The sequence below is a fragment of the Calypte anna genome, chromosome 2 (assembly GCF_003957555.1).
Source record: "Calypte anna isolate BGI_N300 chromosome 2, bCalAnn1_v1.p, whole genome shotgun sequence".
NCBI classification, from domain to species: Eukaryota; Metazoa; Chordata; class Aves; order Apodiformes; family Trochilidae; genus Calypte; species Calypte anna.
This window is the reverse complement of record NC_044245.1, coordinates 86,041,935-86,060,381: the sequence shown is the minus strand read 5'-3', so window position 1 is coordinate 86,060,381 and position 18,447 is coordinate 86,041,935. Positions and strand designations below refer to the sequence as shown.

The 18,447-nt window shown below is 41.8% G+C and overlaps 1 protein-coding gene across 1 annotated transcript in view; it reads left to right on the top strand.

Moving 5' to 3' along the window:
• Nucleotides 1-12,044: 12,044 nt before the first annotated feature.
• Nucleotides 12,045-18,447, top strand: part of MOCOS (molybdenum cofactor sulfurase) — a 217,020-nt gene continuing 210,617 nt past the window's right edge. The window contains exon 1 of the mRNA XM_030446400.1: nt 12,045-12,290. Within this exon, the coding sequence (XP_030302260.1) occupies nt 12,161-12,290 (130 nt within the window). The 5' untranslated portion in view covers nt 12,045-12,160. The remainder of the gene's footprint in view (nt 12,291-18,447) is intronic.

Genomic DNA, 18,447 nt, shown 5'->3' with positions numbered 1-18,447 from the left:
CCATGGAGCTGCTTTCCAGCAGGACATCCCCTAATCTGTATCGGTGGTTGGTGTTTATTCCTACCCAGGTGCAGGACTCTACACGTGTCCTTATTGAACTTCATCAGGTTACTTTTGCCCATCTGTTCAGCCTTCATATCTCCTACTTCATTTAGCAGCAGAACCACTTTTTCTCTACTCTTATTTTTCATACTGCTGTATTTGAAGAAACTCTTCTTGTTTTCTTTTGCCTCTGTAGCCAGACTAGGTTCCAAGAGACCTTTGGCCTTGTCAAATCTCTACATACTCTCGCATCATTTTTGTAATTCTCCTAATTAACCGAACCCTTTTCCCACATAATGTAAATTTCCCTTGCATGATTTTTTCCAGGAGCTCCTTGCTTATCCCGGCAGGTCTCCTGCCTCCTCTACTTGATTTCTTTTTTTTTTTTTTTTTTTTTTTTTCAAGTGGAAACAATTATCTTAAGCTCAGAGGTGGCAATGTTTGAATATTGACCAGCTCATTTGGATCCCCCTACCTTTTAGAGCCCATGGGACACTTCTGAGTAGAAAGAGACAAAGTTGCCCTCTTAAAATCCAGGGCAGAGGTTTTACTTATTGTCCTGCTTCTTTTCCTAACACTGCTAAATTCTAACATGTCGTGGTCACTACAACTAAGACTGCCCCTAACCTTAACATCTGTGGCCAGACCTTCTTTTTTTGTTAGTACAAAGTCCAGCACTGGACCTCTCCTTGTTGGTTGTTCTTCAACCACCTACAGCAGAAAGTTGTCATTGATGCACTGCAGGAACCTTTTGAACTGGGTGTGTTTGGCTGTGTAATCTTTCCAACTAACATCAGGGTGAGTGAAGTCACCCATGAGCAATAGGGCACATAACCTTGAGGCTACTTGTAGCTGCCCTGTAGAAGGCATTGTTGACAACTTCTTGGTTTGATGGCCTATAGTAGACACCTACTATGGTATCTTCTGTGTTTGCATGTCCCTTAATTCCCACCCAGAAGCTCTGGGTAAGCTCAATGCATTCTAATTGCTTACTCACATAAAGGGCAACTCAACCATCATGCCTTGTCAGTCTGTCCTTCCCATACAGTACATAGTTGTGCATAACCACATTCCAGTCATGTGAGCTATCCCACCACATCTCTGAAGTTGCAATAAGATTATAGCCCTGCAACCAGACACAGATTTCTAGTTCATCCCGTTTATGCCCCACTCTTCTTGCACTGGTAAACAGACACTTCAGCTTAACTGACACCCACTTCCAATTTCCCTACAATGGGCAGGGACACCTCCCACTAGATCAGGTTGCTCAAAGACCCACCCAACCTGGCCTTGAACACTTCCAGGGAAACCATCCACAATGACCCTGGCCAACCTGTGCCACTGTCTCACCACACTCTCAGGAAAGAATTTCTTACTAATAGCTAATCTACATCTACCCTCTTTCAGCTTAAAAACCATTACTCTTCGTCCTAGCCCTACATTTCCTTGTAAAAAGTCCTTCTCCAGCTTTCTGATAGGCCACCTTCAGGTACTGAAAAGCCACTCTAAGGTCTCCCTGGAGCTTTCTTCAGGCTCAACACCACCAATTCTCTCAGCCTGGCTACATACAAGATGTACTTGAGCCCTCTGATCATCTTTGTGGCCCTCCTCTGGACATGATCAAACAGCTCCATGTCCTTCTTGTGCTGGGGGCTGCCCAGCAGGTCAAATTACATGTAAGAAAAGTAGAGGGGGACAATCAAATCCCTCGAACTTCTGGACATGCTTCTTTTGAAGTAGTCCAGGGTACAGTCGTACATAAAGTTAGACTCCTAAGCAACATTTCTGAAGCCAAGAATGATGGGTACAGTGCCTTTTCATATTTAGTATAGAAGAATTTCAGGTAGTTGAGGCTCCATCAAAGACAAATAAAAAATAAATTGTTTATTTTCAATTTTTCAATTGCAGGCTAGTAGAAATTATTTTGGAAAAAAGTCTAAAAGGCCATCAATAAAGATTAAAGCTTCTAGTCCAAAGCTGGATCTAATATCTTCTTACAAAGTGTTTATAAAAGTTTTCAAGAAAAAGGATTAAGACCTAGATCTTATCTCAAATTCTCTGTATAGGCAGAGTATTTTTGCTGTAGTGAACTGTCTGCTATGTGTTGGAATCCATCTGTAAGCACAGTGAAGACTGCCAATACTCACTAAGAACAGGAGAATTAACAAAGTTGATCTTAATTTTACTTGCTGCCAATTTTAATTTAGAAACTGAAAGTAAAAGTGCCCTCAAAGTGAAAGATCTTGTGTTTGGAAATTTTTATTTTTATGTGGAATATTCTGTATAGCAAAAGTTTCTCATAAAATCAGTATACACAATACCTCAGTGCACTACCCAAAGTGGCAAAACTGGTCAACAGCAGCAAGTATAGTTTAGCTCTGTGTCTGAAGAGAGATGTCAAATATATCATCTAACAGACACAGTGAAGAGCATAAAAATAATTCAAAGCAATACACTGAAAATAATGAAGTTCAGCTGGTAACAGTATCTCATCATACATTTGCTTCATATTGCTTTTTAATCTGCACAAAATACTCTGAATTTTTCAAGCTGAACTGTCAAAAGATAACGGAAAGCCTGTAAGAATGGGAGGTGGGACGAGAAACATTATTGCATATTTAGGTATATTTAAGTCTGCGAAGCTCTTTCAAAGAAAGAGACAATTAAATTTTTGACACAGTTGCCAGCATGGTAGAGCTCAGCTGCTGGGAATGTTTTTTGGCATCTTGTGATAACAGACCTAAGGTGTAAGCCCCATACTTACAAACAACACATACATGGACATGTTGCATCTGTTACACAGCACAGAAATCCTCTCTGCATTTCTGCATGTGTATAAATGAAACATTTTTGATTTTGTAACAGTAAAAAGCTGTTTGCCATTTAAAGGCAGTATCACTAAGTCTCAGCCAGCAAGATTATGACTCTTCAATCCACGTTAATAATTCAGTGTGAAATATCTTTGTGACACTTGCAGCCCTGTCAAAGATTGAAAGTGTTTATATTTTCTAGATACATTTTATTAAAAGCAAAAAGCATTAGTATGCTGCATGCATTTACAAATTTGAGTCATGGTGGATGTATTGTGATATGAAACCTATAATTTTAAACCCAGCTCTGCATTATTACTCACGTTGCTTTCCGTGTGCAGGACTGATTTAAGAGATGTCTCATGATAAAACTGCCCTGTCTGGTGTATGGTATGGGTGAGGACAAGCAGTAAAACCTGAATTCCAAACCATATTCCCTCCTGGTCTCCATATGGGGTATGATGTCCTTCAAGCACGTTGGGTTTGGTCCCTCTTGCTAAAGTAAATGTTGGGTTTGTGTTTCCTTCAGTCCCTCATTCCACCTCACATCTCCACCCAGAGCTGCCTGCCTGACTCTCAGTGTGATGAAGACATGCAAGGTCTTTCCACTGAAATCTGCCTTAGCCAGAACGACTGGATGGGAGACCTGGCCTTAGCCACGCTCTGTCATACTCATGCATGTCACATTTGCTACACAATCAGCGTCTCAAAAGCAGAGACTTATGTGATCAAGTCTTCCTTTGAACCTCTGGATTCTCGTTAGCAACACAAAGCTTTGTCATGCTGTTGAAATAAATCATATTTTAATAATGGTTAAACCTTTTGAACATAAGGTGTAAGAGTAACACTTGCAGGAATTAAATAGTTTCAGGGAGCATCAGTGCTTATGGTTAAACCCCTTAGATGCTCACCACCTCCTACTACCTAAGGTGGGAGAGGGGTTTGCCTTGGAACAGGGGCTGATTGCATCAAACCCTGGACAAATGCATTCAGTAAAAGTATACAAAAGAGTTTCTGTCCCAGAGTCTGCATTTTAAAAACACTGGCCTGAAGAAGATTGTGGAAACCAGGCAGAAGACATCATCTCTGCCGTCATTTCCTTTCCAGTCTCATGACAGTTGCTGTGCTTTTAAGGGATAGGGCTCTGTCTCTGGAGTCACCACTGGCAGGCAGAGATTAGCCAAATTTGAAGTCACCTAGAAGAGAAGGTGTGCTGCAAATACACTGAAGAGGAAGGGGGTAACACACACAGACCAAAACCACGAAGAAATGGTGAGCATTACTGGAACAGGAGGACAAAAAGGTACAGAACTCCAGGAGCTGACCCATCCTTCTGGCTAGACAGCTAAGTTCCGCCAAATCACCACAATATCTATGTTTCTGCTCAAGCTTCTTCCTGTGCTGGCTCGGGAGTCTTCTCAACCTGCTGATTATGTTTGTTTATAAACCCTGGCCCTCATCAGGGAAGGATTGAGCAGTATGGTTCTACATTACATGGTATTGGAAGTAGTTGACCCCAACTGACTGGAAGATGCAGAGATTCACCAGGTTAGGATTCTGCCAAGGCTTTGTCTTTCCCACTGCACCCCTCGGTGGTGTGAGAGGTTGCTTGCCTGTCTGCTCTCTCATTCCCTTCCTAAAATGCTTCTCCTCAGCTATCGAGGGGGCACTGAGCACCTAATGGGTGCCAATAGTTATAGCCCTGACAGCATCAGGAGACACACAGTGAGCCAGCATGCAGGGACAGCTGCTTCTCTCAGTGATTCATCTGCTAATGAGTAATCCAAGATTATTTAGGAGAAAATGCCAAGTCCCAGCAAAGCCCATGGCAATGCAGACCTATTTCAGAGCTGGAGTTGGCCCTTTCAGTGCCAAAGCATCTTCTGTAATTTGAATCAATAGACTCCTTCTACTTAAGCCACCAAAATTATATTTTCATGCCTGCTTCTATTACAGCTTCTGTATGCAAAGCACTTTTTTTTCTAATTTCTCCCCCCCCCCGAGTCTAAGATCGCCAGAGACCAACACCCTAAACAGTTCACAACGATCAACCTCAATTCTGAGGAGAAACATGGCCACTTTTATTTCTAAAAACAGAGCCCTATGTGCAAAACAGAATATCAGAAGTCAGTGAATTTTATCCAAAGTCATGATTTTTTTCTTGTGTATATATTTTTAAGTGTGCCCAGGGATAAATTAAAATTTGTAATCTTGACTTTTGCCATGCATACCTTAGCACGTCTTTGTAAGTGGTGGGCTCAAAGAGCTATATGAGAAGTTAATTTCTTGTAACTATTTGAAAATATGTGATGACTTAGACAAAGTTTTCCTTGTAGTCAATAAATAGCTCTTTACAGTCAGTAAGCAACTGAACTGGAGTTTCTGATACTGCACATGTTTTCACATCAGCCAGTTAACTAATGGGAGACTAGAGCTGTGTGTGCACAATGTCTGCAATGAGAATGAAAAATAATAAAGCAGAGTGAAAACTCATTTTGTGTATGATGAGCAAATGAGAAGTCACACCTAAATGTGTAGCAAGTGTGATCTGGGCTGCAATTATCTTTTCCTAACATAAAACCACAAAGGTGAGGCTGTGGCTGTGCTGACCTCTGTGCAATAATTTAATGGCTGCAGTGTTCATTTCCACTAATGCTTTCAGTGTCAGTGGAAGATCAGAGCAGAACCTGACTTAATGCTGGCAAAAATTCTGCCCAAGAGCAAAACTTCTCCATTCCAAGACCTTGTGTTTGCAGCATTCAGCTATATGGCATTATGTTCATTCTTAATGTTCTACCTGCTTTGTGTTGCATCATTCCAAGCTCCCTAACCCTTTAATACAATATCCAATCTCATGTCCATAAGCTCTAATTCATAGTTTTCATTAACTTATACCTGGGGATACAAGGAAGGAATAACCTCTTCTGCTCGTTCAGTAGACTGGTGGCAGAGACAAAGCCTGAGCTCACGGCTTTCTATAACATTAGTCTATGTATAGCCTTGTCAGTAAAGCTTTGTGAAAGGGTCACACTGTCAGATGTGTCTGGGCACAGTCATGTAATAGTAAAGCAAGCTGGGCATTACAGGGTGCAGAACAAGAATCTGAGAATGACTGGGTTTAATGGGATGTAAAGTGTTATTCTATGGTGGTTGTCAACTGATATCATCTTTGTAAAACTGATGATTGTTACTGGAGAACTGGCACAGAGGTGACTAACCACAAATAAGTGGACTGGAGTAGGGGGGCGAGGAGGGAGTGTAATGTAGTAGGTGAAAGAGACTCCAGAGGTCTCTTTCAACCTCAACTATTCTATAACTCTGTTTATTAAATAATTTGGGCAGTATGAGTAATCCATTGTTTGGTCTCATAAGCCAAACAAGCAGGGTATTATGTTTTTCTCATTAAGCAAAATCAACTTACTGCATATTTGCAAATGGGAAAGATCCTGCTAACATTCAGCACTACTCAGTTGGTTTGTGTACAGGTAGGGTGTACTAGAAATTCTATCACAAAATGTGCTGGAGGGGACAGAGAAAGGTTACACAATCCAGGCTCCTGCCCCAGGACAACCTTTTATTGTTTGGCAAACAAGCTGAGAGCTTGTGGTAACAGTTAAACATTAATTAATTTGATTTTTTTTTTCTGATCATTTAAATTAATTATGATAGAACCACAGAGGTTGGAAGGCACCCCTAAAGGTCTAAAGGTCTCCTTTCCAACCTTCTTCTCAAACCACATTCAGCTGGAGGAGGTTGCTCATTGCTGTGTCCTGATGGGTTCTGAATCTCTCTAGGGATGGAAACTCCACTGCCTCTCTAGGCAGCATTTCATTATTTTCACAGGAATGTGTCATTCCAAATTCTGTTCACTATCTTCTGTCCTTCCACCAGGTGCTATCTTCTGTATACCCTATCATCATGTTGCTGTATAACGGTGATGGTTTATTATTTGCACTCAATAGATCCTAAAGAACCAACACTGCAGGCCCCAGACTCTTCTATAAAGCTGCAAGTGGATTGTGCAACCCCTTTATAGAGAAGTGTATCAGTTTTCAGTTGTTTGCAAAGACAGAGGGTTTTTTCTCCTTATTTCTTCTAGTGCTTTTGAATATTTGCTAGAGAGCAGAAAAAGCATTGGAACAGTGCAGTGAAGGGATAAAAAACCCCCTCTTTTTTATTAACATTGTCCACAGAATGGCATCACTACACATGAACATTTAAGAATTGAGAAACCTGCTAACTAGATTGCCTGGAGGCATTATTTCACTGTGCCAAAATTTGGAAACAGCAAGTTAAAGTGCTCTGTTTCTGCTACTGAGCCTTCATGAAGGAAAGAACCTGCAAACCTTGGGAGGGGGGGAGGGCTAGGCATAGCATTTGTGTGCCCAGTGCATGTGCACAGTGATCCTTTTTCTGACAACATTTCATGACTTCACAGTTTTGTGGAAGTGGCTCTAGGCAATACCTGCCCACCAATGTATATAATTTAATTAATGTGCTTACATCGATTTATTCCCTGGCTTCATTTGATAGGCAGAGAACAGGAAAATTTACTCTATAATGTACGGTGTCCAGAAGGAAAAAACTGTGGTTTCACTGTGGAATTTCCATGAAATCTCCAGCTTTTAGCTCAGAAAGAGAGCCAGCAGTAAAACCTAGTTTGTCTTTACAAGTTATGCTAATTTTCAAACACAAAAACTTCTGCAGAGTGACCTTAACATCTCGTGTTATTTAGAAGGTTCTGCTCAGCCTTCATGTGCATGAAGATAAACTAAGCCCTATACTAGAAACTGGTAGCTCTCCAGATATCAGTGATTAGTGCCAGGTTTCATGCACTGTGCAAATACAGCACATTACCAATTAGTAACATCTCCATGCATGTGTTGCTTCCAAAGGGCTACACTTCCAAAACCTGGAGAGAAAAAAGAAAAAAAAGGAAAAAAAATACAGAAAGATTGTTAGGAAGCCTTTCTATATAAAAATATGAATGGATATTAGATCATTAGAATTATTCTATTGTAAGATCAGAAAGCTGCATTTTGTCATCAAGAAAAAGGATCATTTTTTGTGAGGAAAACTTGTCTTGGTTCAATAAGGAAGTGAAAACAACAATTTGACATACACAATATATGAAAATAGTGCAGTCGCTATGCAAAGTGATCGATATAAATAAATTACTCTGGAAACTGGAAACCAGAAATTAGAGAGAAAATCCCTGGCAGGTATTTCCTACATATATATGCAGTAAAAAAAAAAAAAAAAAGAAAAAGAAAAAAAAAAAAGTCAGTGATGGATTAGGCCCTTATAAATTGCAACACATAAATTATTAAAGTAAAAAAAAGTATGTGGTGCAGGGTTCTGGTGCTGTGGTTTGTTTTTGGTTTTTTCAAAGTGACTACAGGAGATCAACTAAAAGCATTCCTTCACTTGATGGTTCTTTTTCAACAGACATGTTTTGTGCACATGAAGGAAATGGATAAGGTATAGTTCATTTGGTAATTAGTTTTGGTGAGATTATCAGCTAAGACAGAAAAAATATTTTCAGCAAGTGCTGTATCTGCTAAGAGTATCTCTCAGAACTGCTAGAGAAGGAAGACCCAGGTCCCCTTCTCCTGGGCAAACTGAAAATAATTTGGGAATCAAGTTTCCATTTGTGGTCTTTCCATGCCCTTGATAGTTCCAAGATTGCTACTTTTACACACGAGACCATCTTGTTTAGTGAGAACTCCACTGCAGCTGTTGTCTTGAATAATTTGTGCAATATAATAAGCTCCTGTTAGGTAAAAGTTATTATGAAATTATAGTAAATGTCCTTAGTTCTTTTAAAGGTGAAAAATCTGTCCCAGTTGGTCTCTACGAAGTGCAATGCAAACTTTCAGGTGAATGTGTTGACAGAATTTCTCTGGATGTGCAATGTAAACCTGTCCCTGAGGTAGCATCAGAAACTAGTTTGGTTTTTTTTTTTTTTTTTAAGAGCAGTGAAACTATGAGTCCCTCTTGGCAGGGAGAGATATGCCCAGTGGCTGTTCCCAAACTTCAGGTGTGTGGGTTTCCTGTCAGCTGTCAAACAAATATAGTGAAATGCACCACTGCTAGTTGGCTCCACCTCCATTAGGTCCCCCAGTGGTGAAACTAATAGAGGCTCCTATCCTCTACTCTGCCCCTGATGTTTGTGAAACTCAGAAGCTTTCTGGACATCTTCCCCACATGATTAAACTAGCAAGCTAGTTAATTAGTGATGGCAGCAAGAAACCCTTTCTTCTCTGCAAAGGCCTAATTTCCTTAAAACTGAGGCTAAAAATGGAAGTATGCTGAAGTCAGGAGTTGAGGCAGTGAGGTACACTTTCTGTCTACATTAAATTCTGGTGACTCTTTGGAAGTTGAGGCTGCCTAATGTGTGGGTCATAGAGCAAAAGTTTGTAACTTGCTGCATTTAAAATAATAGTGTAATGCATGCTAGTTGTTGTGGATGTTATTATTTTAAATGGTAACACTTTTATATTATATTGAAATATCAAACCAAAGTGAAACAATGGATTTTGTAGATAGTATGACAACGGCCTTGTATTTCTTTTGACTTTAGCATCTGGTGGGACAAAAAAATGGTGCAACCAAAACATAGAGAGATACACTATTGGTGATACTGGGAAAAACATTATCAAGATCAGTTCTGTGAAAGGGGACTATATGTGGGAATGAGACACAGTACTATATACCTGCCCCGATCATGAACAGAGCCGGTCAGGGACAAACATACTCTTATAGTGTTATAGAAATATTTGTTGCAAGACAAACCTCTCTTAGGGTACGACGCTCCAAGGTCCAACCAGGTGTTCCAGCAGAAACTCAAGAATAGTGCTCTGAGTCTATTGCCCTCAGGGCTGACCAGCCTGGATCGGTGCTATTGCTCCAAAAGCAGCCAATCTTTCTGCTGGCTTGCTCAGGAATGAGCTGAGCCTGTGAGTTTGAGCCTCACCTTTTATTGGCCGCCTAATCCTGCTCATGGGCAGTTGGGGCCCACCCTAATCAGGCACAGGTGGGCTTAACACAAGCTCATGCCCACTGCCTGGTAATTAGTGGCACCTGGGTGCCTCATTTCACTACAATATTTCTTGGCATCTTGGATCCAGGGTGATGTTCTTAAATAAAGCTTTCTAATATATTAAGTAGGGTACATATTAGTATGCTATTTCATGTCAAGCTCATATTTTAGTTTTATAAGTTAAAACCTTTATTGTTCAGTTTGAGCTGAATTTGTTCTTGGTATTTTCCCATTTCATTGATGACTAATTGACAGTATTTCAAACAATCTAAAAGTCAGTCTTACTAGAATTCAGATGCAGAACTGTCCTAGCACATGCAATTTTATTTTACTGTTGGACTCAGGTGTAATTTAATGCTCTCCAGATTGCAGAGCTGTGAGTAGAAAACTCCACTGCAAATAGAACATCAGGGAAATCTGTATTTTTTTTTCAAAAGACAACAAAATAAAACCCAACCCCACCCCATCCATATAACCACTCCCCCCCAAAACCCAAACAAAACCCAACAAAACATTCCTTTAGCCATGATTTTTTCATGTATGTGCACAGTTACACTTTATCCCAGTAGGAAAAGGCCACCATGAATGGCCACCATTCTTTCTACATCTGATGTGCAGCCCATACCACTCCATAGACTTTTGGTCAGCCGTGGTCCTGCACACTGACCACATGGCATCTATAGCCCGTAGATGTGGTTAAGTCTGATGCAGAAGTATCATACAGTGAATGCAAGGACTGAGAAAGAGACTTCCACTACCTATTAGCAAGAGACTTCTACTATCTATTAGTGGAAGAGGCATCATTTAGTGCATATGAGGAAAATTTGAGCATTGCTTTTGAACAGTATAGGGAAAAGAGGTTTCCATTGGTCAGGCAAAACGTCCTGCACCCAGGCTGGGGAATTCCCAAGTTCAAATACAGCCTGGGTGGAGAAGGGATTGAGAACAGCCCTGAGAAGAAGGACTTGGGGATGTTTCTTGATATGAAGCTCAAATATGAGCCAGCAATATGAACTTGCAGCCCAGAAAGTCAATTGTACACTAGGCTGTGTCAAAAGAAACATGACCAGCAGGTGGCAGGAGGTGGTTCTTCCCTCTGCTCTACTCTGGTGAGACCTCAGCAGGAGCACTGCGACTAGTTCTGGAGCCCCCAGCACAGGAAGGACATGGAGCTGTTGGATCATATTCAGGAAGGCCACAAAGATGACCAGAGGGCTCGAGTTCATAGCCTACGTAGACAGGCTGAGTTGGGGTTGCTCAGCCTGGAGAAGGCTCCAGGGACACCTTATAGTGGCCTTTCAGTACCTGGAAGGGGCCTACAAGAAAGCTGGACAAAGACATTTTACAAGGAAATGTAGCAGACAAGGAGTAATGGTTTTTAAGCTGAAAGAGGGTAGATGTAGATTAGATATGAGAAATTAGATATTAGAAATTCTTTCCTGTGAGGGTGGCGAAACACTAGCACAGGTTGCGCAGGGAAGCTGTAGATGCCCCCTCCCTGGCAGCGTTCAAGGCCTGACTGAATGGGGCTTTTAGCAGCCAGGTCTCACAGCAGTGTGTCCCTGCCCATGGCAGGGGAGTTGGAACAAGATTATCTTTAAGGTGCCTTACAACCCAAAATGTTCTGTGGCTCTATGATTCTATCCCCGTTCCAAATCACAGGCCTCAACAGGAGCAGAGCAATGTATGCAGAGGCACACTTAACCCGAAGCTCCAGGAAACTTCCCACTGGGCTGGCTCTAGTATGATCCGCGGGATTTCCACATGCTCCAGCAATGGTGTCCAAGACCACAGTGCAGGCAGGAGATGACTCCGCTGCCGAGTGGTCCCCTCTGGGTGCAGTGCCAGGGGTGCTGCAAGGGCCTTTTTCGCCCGACCCCACCGCTGGAGCTGTGATGCGCTGCACCCACCAGCGCCGGCTGCTGCCGGGGCCCGGCTGGACCCGCCTCACACCCCACACCTGCACCGCACAACGCGCCCGCTGCCTCCCCGTTCCGACCCAAGCCGATGGCTCCGCTGTAGCCTGACGACTACGGGCCCAGCCCGACTCAAGCCCCGTGCTCCACCGCCGCTATCGGGGCAGGGCGGGCGGGCAGCCGGGGGCGGGAGGCGGGAGGAGCGAGGCGCGGCGGGGCCGGACCGCACCGGGCCGCTGGTAGTGAGTGTCCGCAGCGCTGCCGGTAAGGAGGCTCCGCTGCCCCCGAAGCGTCGGGCTTAGTGTTTTTGTCAGACTTCCTCTCCCCGCTTTCCGCCCGCAGCCCGCCTCATGGCCGGGACGCCGCGGGGGGAGCTGCTCTCTTTCCGCGCCTTCCAGGACAGCTGCCCCGCCGGGTACGACTACGGCTACTGCGGCGGCCTCTCCGACCTCCGGGAACGCGAGTTTCCCCGGCTCCGAGGTACCGCAGTCGGCAGCAGCCAAGAGGGGCTGGGGGGGGGGTGAGGGGCGGGCAGAGCCGTGAGGGGCGGGACGGGGGCGGAGGGAGGGTGGGACGGAAGGAGGGTCGGGCCTGTCCCAGATGGGCTCGTCCTGTCCCCGATAGGGAAGTTAGTGGTGCCAGGGAGCGGCGGGGAAGGAGCGATCAGCCGGTGGAAAGCAGGGGCAGTGCCTCTCCGGATTCCCCTGAGCGGCACGGCGGGGCTTTGGGGGCCGCCTCCCTCCTCCGGTGCCGCGGGGAGACCATGGGTGCGGGGGGGCGTGTGGCGAATTAAAATAAAAATGGTGTTAAAGCACCCCGTGTCTGCGTACGCGTTTGTGATAAGACAGGTCTTTATAAGCTGCTTTTGCAGATTCTGTATAGATTTCGTCTCTTCAAATCTAATCGTGATGAGTATACTAATTTTACTTCTGGAGGTGTTGATGGCAATGATATTAGCACTTAAAAGTGCTTTGGGGAAAAACGGAGCAGAGAGCAGAGGGAATGAAAACAGTTTGGTTGTCCTGAACCCATTACATTGGCAGCTTCTGATAGAGTTTTAGGCTACTGCTCCTTTTTCTTTCATTTATGCAAATTCTGATTATCAAATGCAAGAGCAGGCTTTTTCACATTTGTGTTTAATAAAGAATGGGGTTTCACTTTGCCTCTAGAGGAATGTGGGAGAAACTTAATTTCAAGCAGCAATTTGAGGAACTTTTAAGATTAGATTCAGTAAATTAATTTCACAGATTGGCATTTTTCATATTAGCTGTATCAGTGCAAGGTTGGTAACAGTAAACTGCGTTTCCTACATTCAGGCCAGAATGTTGAAAAGTGGGTGTTTTGTAATGGAAACATCGTTTAGCCTTTTAAGCAGGGGTTTGAAAACTCAGGAGAATCAAGCCCTTTTCTTGTGAGGCTGAATTTAAATAAAGTGTATCTCCTAATGAATCCATGGCTGGTAGATCAGTCAGGGTTCCTGAATAGACAGATCCAAAGACATCTTGTACAGCCGGCACTCTGGGAAGGCAGAAACCTTTTCTGTGTTATAAATCTTTGCTCACATGTTGTTAATGCTTCTAGTTTAGCTCTGGTATAAATAGTCACACAAGTGCCTGTTGAGGAAAAGGTAGAATGGATGTGTAGGGAAGGCTGGCAATTGGATGTACTGTATAACCAGGATTTTTCAAAGGTGTCTACTTCTTGTCCTATTGAAGTATGTGCACAGAGTTTCACTCTTGGCTCCATCAGGCAGAAAGTAAGGCTTCTACTGAGTTTTTTGGGGATTTTTCCTACAGGTTTTGTGAAGGGATAAAAAGAACTACTCTCCCTCCTGGAGTCTGCAGGGGTCTGTTTTGTCACAGAAGCCTTAAATTTTACCTTTTGAGCCAAAGTTGATCTTCAGTTTTGTAATTCAAGGACTGTTACCTGATGGCTAGAGCAGGCCTTCTAAAAATATGTATGGAGACTCTGTAACAGATCCCTGTTTCACAAGCAGCAGTCTATGCACAATATGTGACCTTGACTTTAATCTTTAGAGCAGAGTACCCTTATCTGCAGTGTGGGATTGTAAACTGTGCTTTAGAAATGGATAAAGAAATCAGCAGGAGTTTAAAGGTTCTGTTGTTAAGTAATGGGGATGAATATGATTCTGTGATGCTTATCATAGCAAAGAAAATATCAGCTTCAGTTTGTGCCACAGTCTTAAAAAAGAAAAAGCTGACATATGATTTGCAGTGCAGCATTAAATGCCCACAATACCGTTTAAGTTTGAATTGTTTGCCACTATTTTCCTCTAAGATAACAGTGTCCATTTAAGTGGGTGCTTTCCAAGAGTGATAAGCAGTGGATACTCATCTCCCAAATAAAAAACAGAGCATATTAGCAATCACATATCCTTTAAGGGCTGCAGAAGTCTAACTGAGGTAGGATGTGTTGTCACATTTAATGTCAGATTGGTTACTGTACTTCAACAACAGTCATTTGACAAGTCATATGTACCTCAGTATAAACATTTGTGATGTGTGATTGCATAATAGCAATAATATTATTAGTATAACCTAACAATAATAATGTAAGTTGCCTGTTAGTCAAAAAAGAATGGTGAACTGAGCTTTGAGCAACAGTACTGCCTGTTATTTCTTTGAAATTTGACTGATGTCTCAATCCCCTACTAGAATTTATTCTATTGTTCAGCTAGGGAATAGCTGGGTACTTAATCTGATTTTACACAAAAATTACTTTTTACTTGTATTTCTGGTAATTATTTGCACCAAATAGACTTCTCCTCTAAGTAGGAGAACTGGAAAAGCAGATCTCCTCTGTGCAGGTTAGTATTCCTTAGTGGCTGGGTTAGCAAAGGCCACCTGTGGCCTCTGAGAACTGTAAAGCCAATCTCTTTTGTAACTTTTGAGGTACTATGGGCTTTTGGTTGATTTTCAGAAGCAGGAATTGTATTCTCAGGCTAATTTTGTTGGTAGGTAGCTAATGCTCACATTTTGTAAAACTTGTGAAGATGAGTGTACTGTGATCCTGAAAAGCTGTGCTCACCTCTTGGTTACAAACATAGGCGTGACCTCAGTTTCTCTACTGCTGTGCCAGTTTGCTTGCCTTGTCAAACCAGAAATTCTACCAGCCTTGTGTTTTTTTCGTTTTCTTAACAAAAATAATAAACAGTTTTTGGAGTGGAGTAGTATTTCTGCCCTAAAATAATTTGTTTGGTTTTATTTGGTGTTTGGGTTTTTTTAGTTTTTTGGGTTTTTTGGTTGGGTTTTTTACATCTGCAGAGGTTTGGGGTTAGGTTTTGGTTTTTACAGATCATTCTATTTGATCTGTTAGGTGTCTTCTGCTTGTGTTTATGGTACTTTGTGATGAATACCTAATTATTAATAATTTTCATCTGTGGATGAATCAGGTCTAGTATCTTTTTTTCTTAAAGACTAAGTGACTGTGCATTCAATGAAACCTTTTATAATTGTTTTCTTTGAGTGATATTCTTCTTTGAGCGAGTTAGCAATATACAAGTCTCATGACACCATTTAAAAATAGCTTGATAATGAGGGGTAAGTTAATTTGATTCATTATTGTCTAAGGTCAGTGCTGAACCAGAAGCAAGGCATGTGATGTTTTATGCCCAGATGCAGTATTTGATTGTAAATTCCCTGCAGCCCAGTCACCCATTGCTGGCCAGAATTAAGCTAGGCAGCTATAGTCGTGGGAGACACAGCATCTCCCAAAAGGGTAAAATGTTTTCACCCAGGTGCAGTTATTGCCATGTATGTCCTGGTTTGGGCCAGAATAGAGCTAATTTTCTGTCTTGTAATTTTGCTTTCGGCTAAGTCTCTTGTAAGTAGCTGTATGTGCTGAAATTAACAGCAAGTTTCTCAGTCAGTCTCTGCTTCTGGGACTGCTAATGCTCAATGCTTATAGTTACAGCTAGAGAATGGTCTGCAGAAACAAGGCCACTGCTCGGTTCTGAGGAACATCTTTTGCTCCAGAAAGAGAAAAGGAGTGAAGAAGTCACACCTGCAGCCCTCCTTTAGGGAGGAGTGTACAAGATAAATGACCAGAATTGACCAAATGGAGTATTTCATCCCAAATGCATCATACTTGGGATCATGAGGATCAAGCCTCCTTCCTCTTCCCCTTTCTCTTCGTCCTTTGCCTTTGCCCTTCTTCACCTGTCCCTGTTTGCTTTGGCATCCTGGGAGGATTCTGTCCATTCCTCTGCCTCTGGTCCTGATCCATGCCAGCCCATATCTGTGTGTTCCTGCCTCCAGCTCCCGACTGCTGCTGACTCCAGGAGTCCAGCCTGGACTTTCCCAGGGCTGCCCTGCAGCCTCAGTGGTGACGTGAGAGTTATTGGGGGAAAGGAGGGAGGAACATGGTATCAATTTTCCTGTATATTTGTATACATTTAGTAATTTCTCCTATTTATCATTACTGTTTCATTAAAGCTGTGTAGTTTAGTTTCCAACTCATAAGTCTCCCTTATTCTCTCTCCTTTCTTTATCAGGAAGAGGAGGGGGATTAATAGAGAGCATCTGTCATTCGGTTGATTGCCCTCCCAGAGTTAAATCATGCCAATGTGTTAATGTCAGTCCAGCTTTCACCTCCTCTGCTCAAGGGTAGCAAAAGCCATGTGTAGGGAAAGGATGAGGCTTCTGTTACTGTCTTGTTAGGAGATTCTTGGTAGCTAGACAAGGTGCTAATTGTGCTGGAAAATAAGTCTCACTGATTTACCTCACCTCTAGTTCATTCTGAACAGAGAAGAAATTTGAACCTCTCTTTTGGTATCTAAAGCTGAGAGCTCCTCTTCCTACCACAGTACAAGCCTTGTCCACTCTCCTTCAGCAGCAGTCTCTGGCTGGTCACTTACTTCTGTCCTCTGTAGCTTCTCTTGTACAATGTGATTTGATTTTGTGAAGCACTTTCTTTTTTATTATTTGGGGGAAAAGAAAGCAAAAATAAATTGTATTTATGGAAGGAAGCTGCTTGTGGACAGTCTGAAATGCTAGAAGACATCTGGGAAGATTCATTTAGTGGGTGGGGAAGGTATCGTGAAAAGAAGCTGTTTTATGGGAATTGTAACTGCACAACTGCATGGCAATTCTTTTGAGAAAACCAATATATATGATCATGTAAAGCCTTAATGCTTCCTTTCAATTTCAAGTCAGCAGTAGTTATCTAAATAATCTATTATCTAAAGAATTGATATCAAAGAGGAAACGTGTGTGGAACATAAAGTGAATTTAGTACCAAGTGCCGTAACAGCGACTGTGTGCTAGTCTCAGATGTTTTCATCTGCCTACGTAGAAGTAACAGGTAATGTTTTCTGCAGTGAAGGGATTTCCTGGATTGCATTTCAAAGTTCAGAAGGCTATTGGTGGTCTGCTCTGTGCAGGACTGACCTTTTAATTTTTCATCCAGAGTGGGTTGATCTTTTGCTCTTTGTGATAGCCATAGCTCTTCATGACTATTCAATAATATTGTCATTTCAACATTTCAGCACTGAATAAAGTTTAGGTTCCTGTAAAGATTAATTAGAGAGAAAAAAAAATATCCCTGAGAGATACAGGTAATATGTTATCTTTCTTGAACTGTATTACTCACAGTAGAGTGAGTAGTTATGTGAGTTATGTTGTAGTACCCATATAAAAATGTTCATTGCACCACTAAACTCTGCCTGTGTCACAAAGTATAAAACATTTAAAACCTGATACAATTGACATGAATTCAGAATTTGTAAGTGTATTTTAGAAATAAGTAGTCAATCAATTGGGACTAGATTCTTTACAATAGAAAATAATAATATATAGACACTGGATTTTTTAAATTGACATGTAGAGATAAAAAAATATGAGATGCATGAAGATGCTTTATGGAACTTCCTAGATGCTGCAGGGTATCAGCTACCCAATAAAAAAAAAAATTGCACTTTTAATTAAAAGATACATTATCTCTAAAATTAGAGATCTGCACAAGATGTATGAGACTCTGGAACCAAGCAGATGTTTTATTTAGAAAAGCACTAGATATTTTCTCATTTCCTACTCACAAATCGGAAATCCACCAAAATCTTGTTTCTACAAAGTCCCTTGTCAGTGGTGCTTTCTTTGTTCCGTTGCCTTTGCTTCCTTTTAGATTCTCCTATTTACCCTCCTCCTTAGTTATGCTATTGCTGTGTGGGAGACGTGTACTGGTTTCTTCCCAGCCTATTTTTATACATTTTAGCATGATGTATATCTGATCTGGTTTCTTGGGGTTTCTTTTTTTTGTTTGTTTGTTTGTTTGTTTTTCATTTTTTTAGATGTGAAATGTAAGACAATTAATTAAAGTCTATGTAAGTTTTCAGGCAGATGTGATCTGCTTATGCTGTCTCTGCCCTTATACTGGAATTTTCTTTACAGAATCAGACTGTGACATGTGAAACTCTTTAAAATCGTGTTGTATGTTACATTATCAATTCCCATAGCAGAGCTGCTTATTAGAATTCAAGGGTATTCCCAGTCTAAGGACAAAAAGACAAACGGGGAGGTGAGAGGTCAGCTTTTGTTGGCCAGCTTGATTCATTGCATACTTGGTATGAGAGAGATGCTGCAGAGGCATCACTTGGATGTGAAAAAACTGTAATTGAATA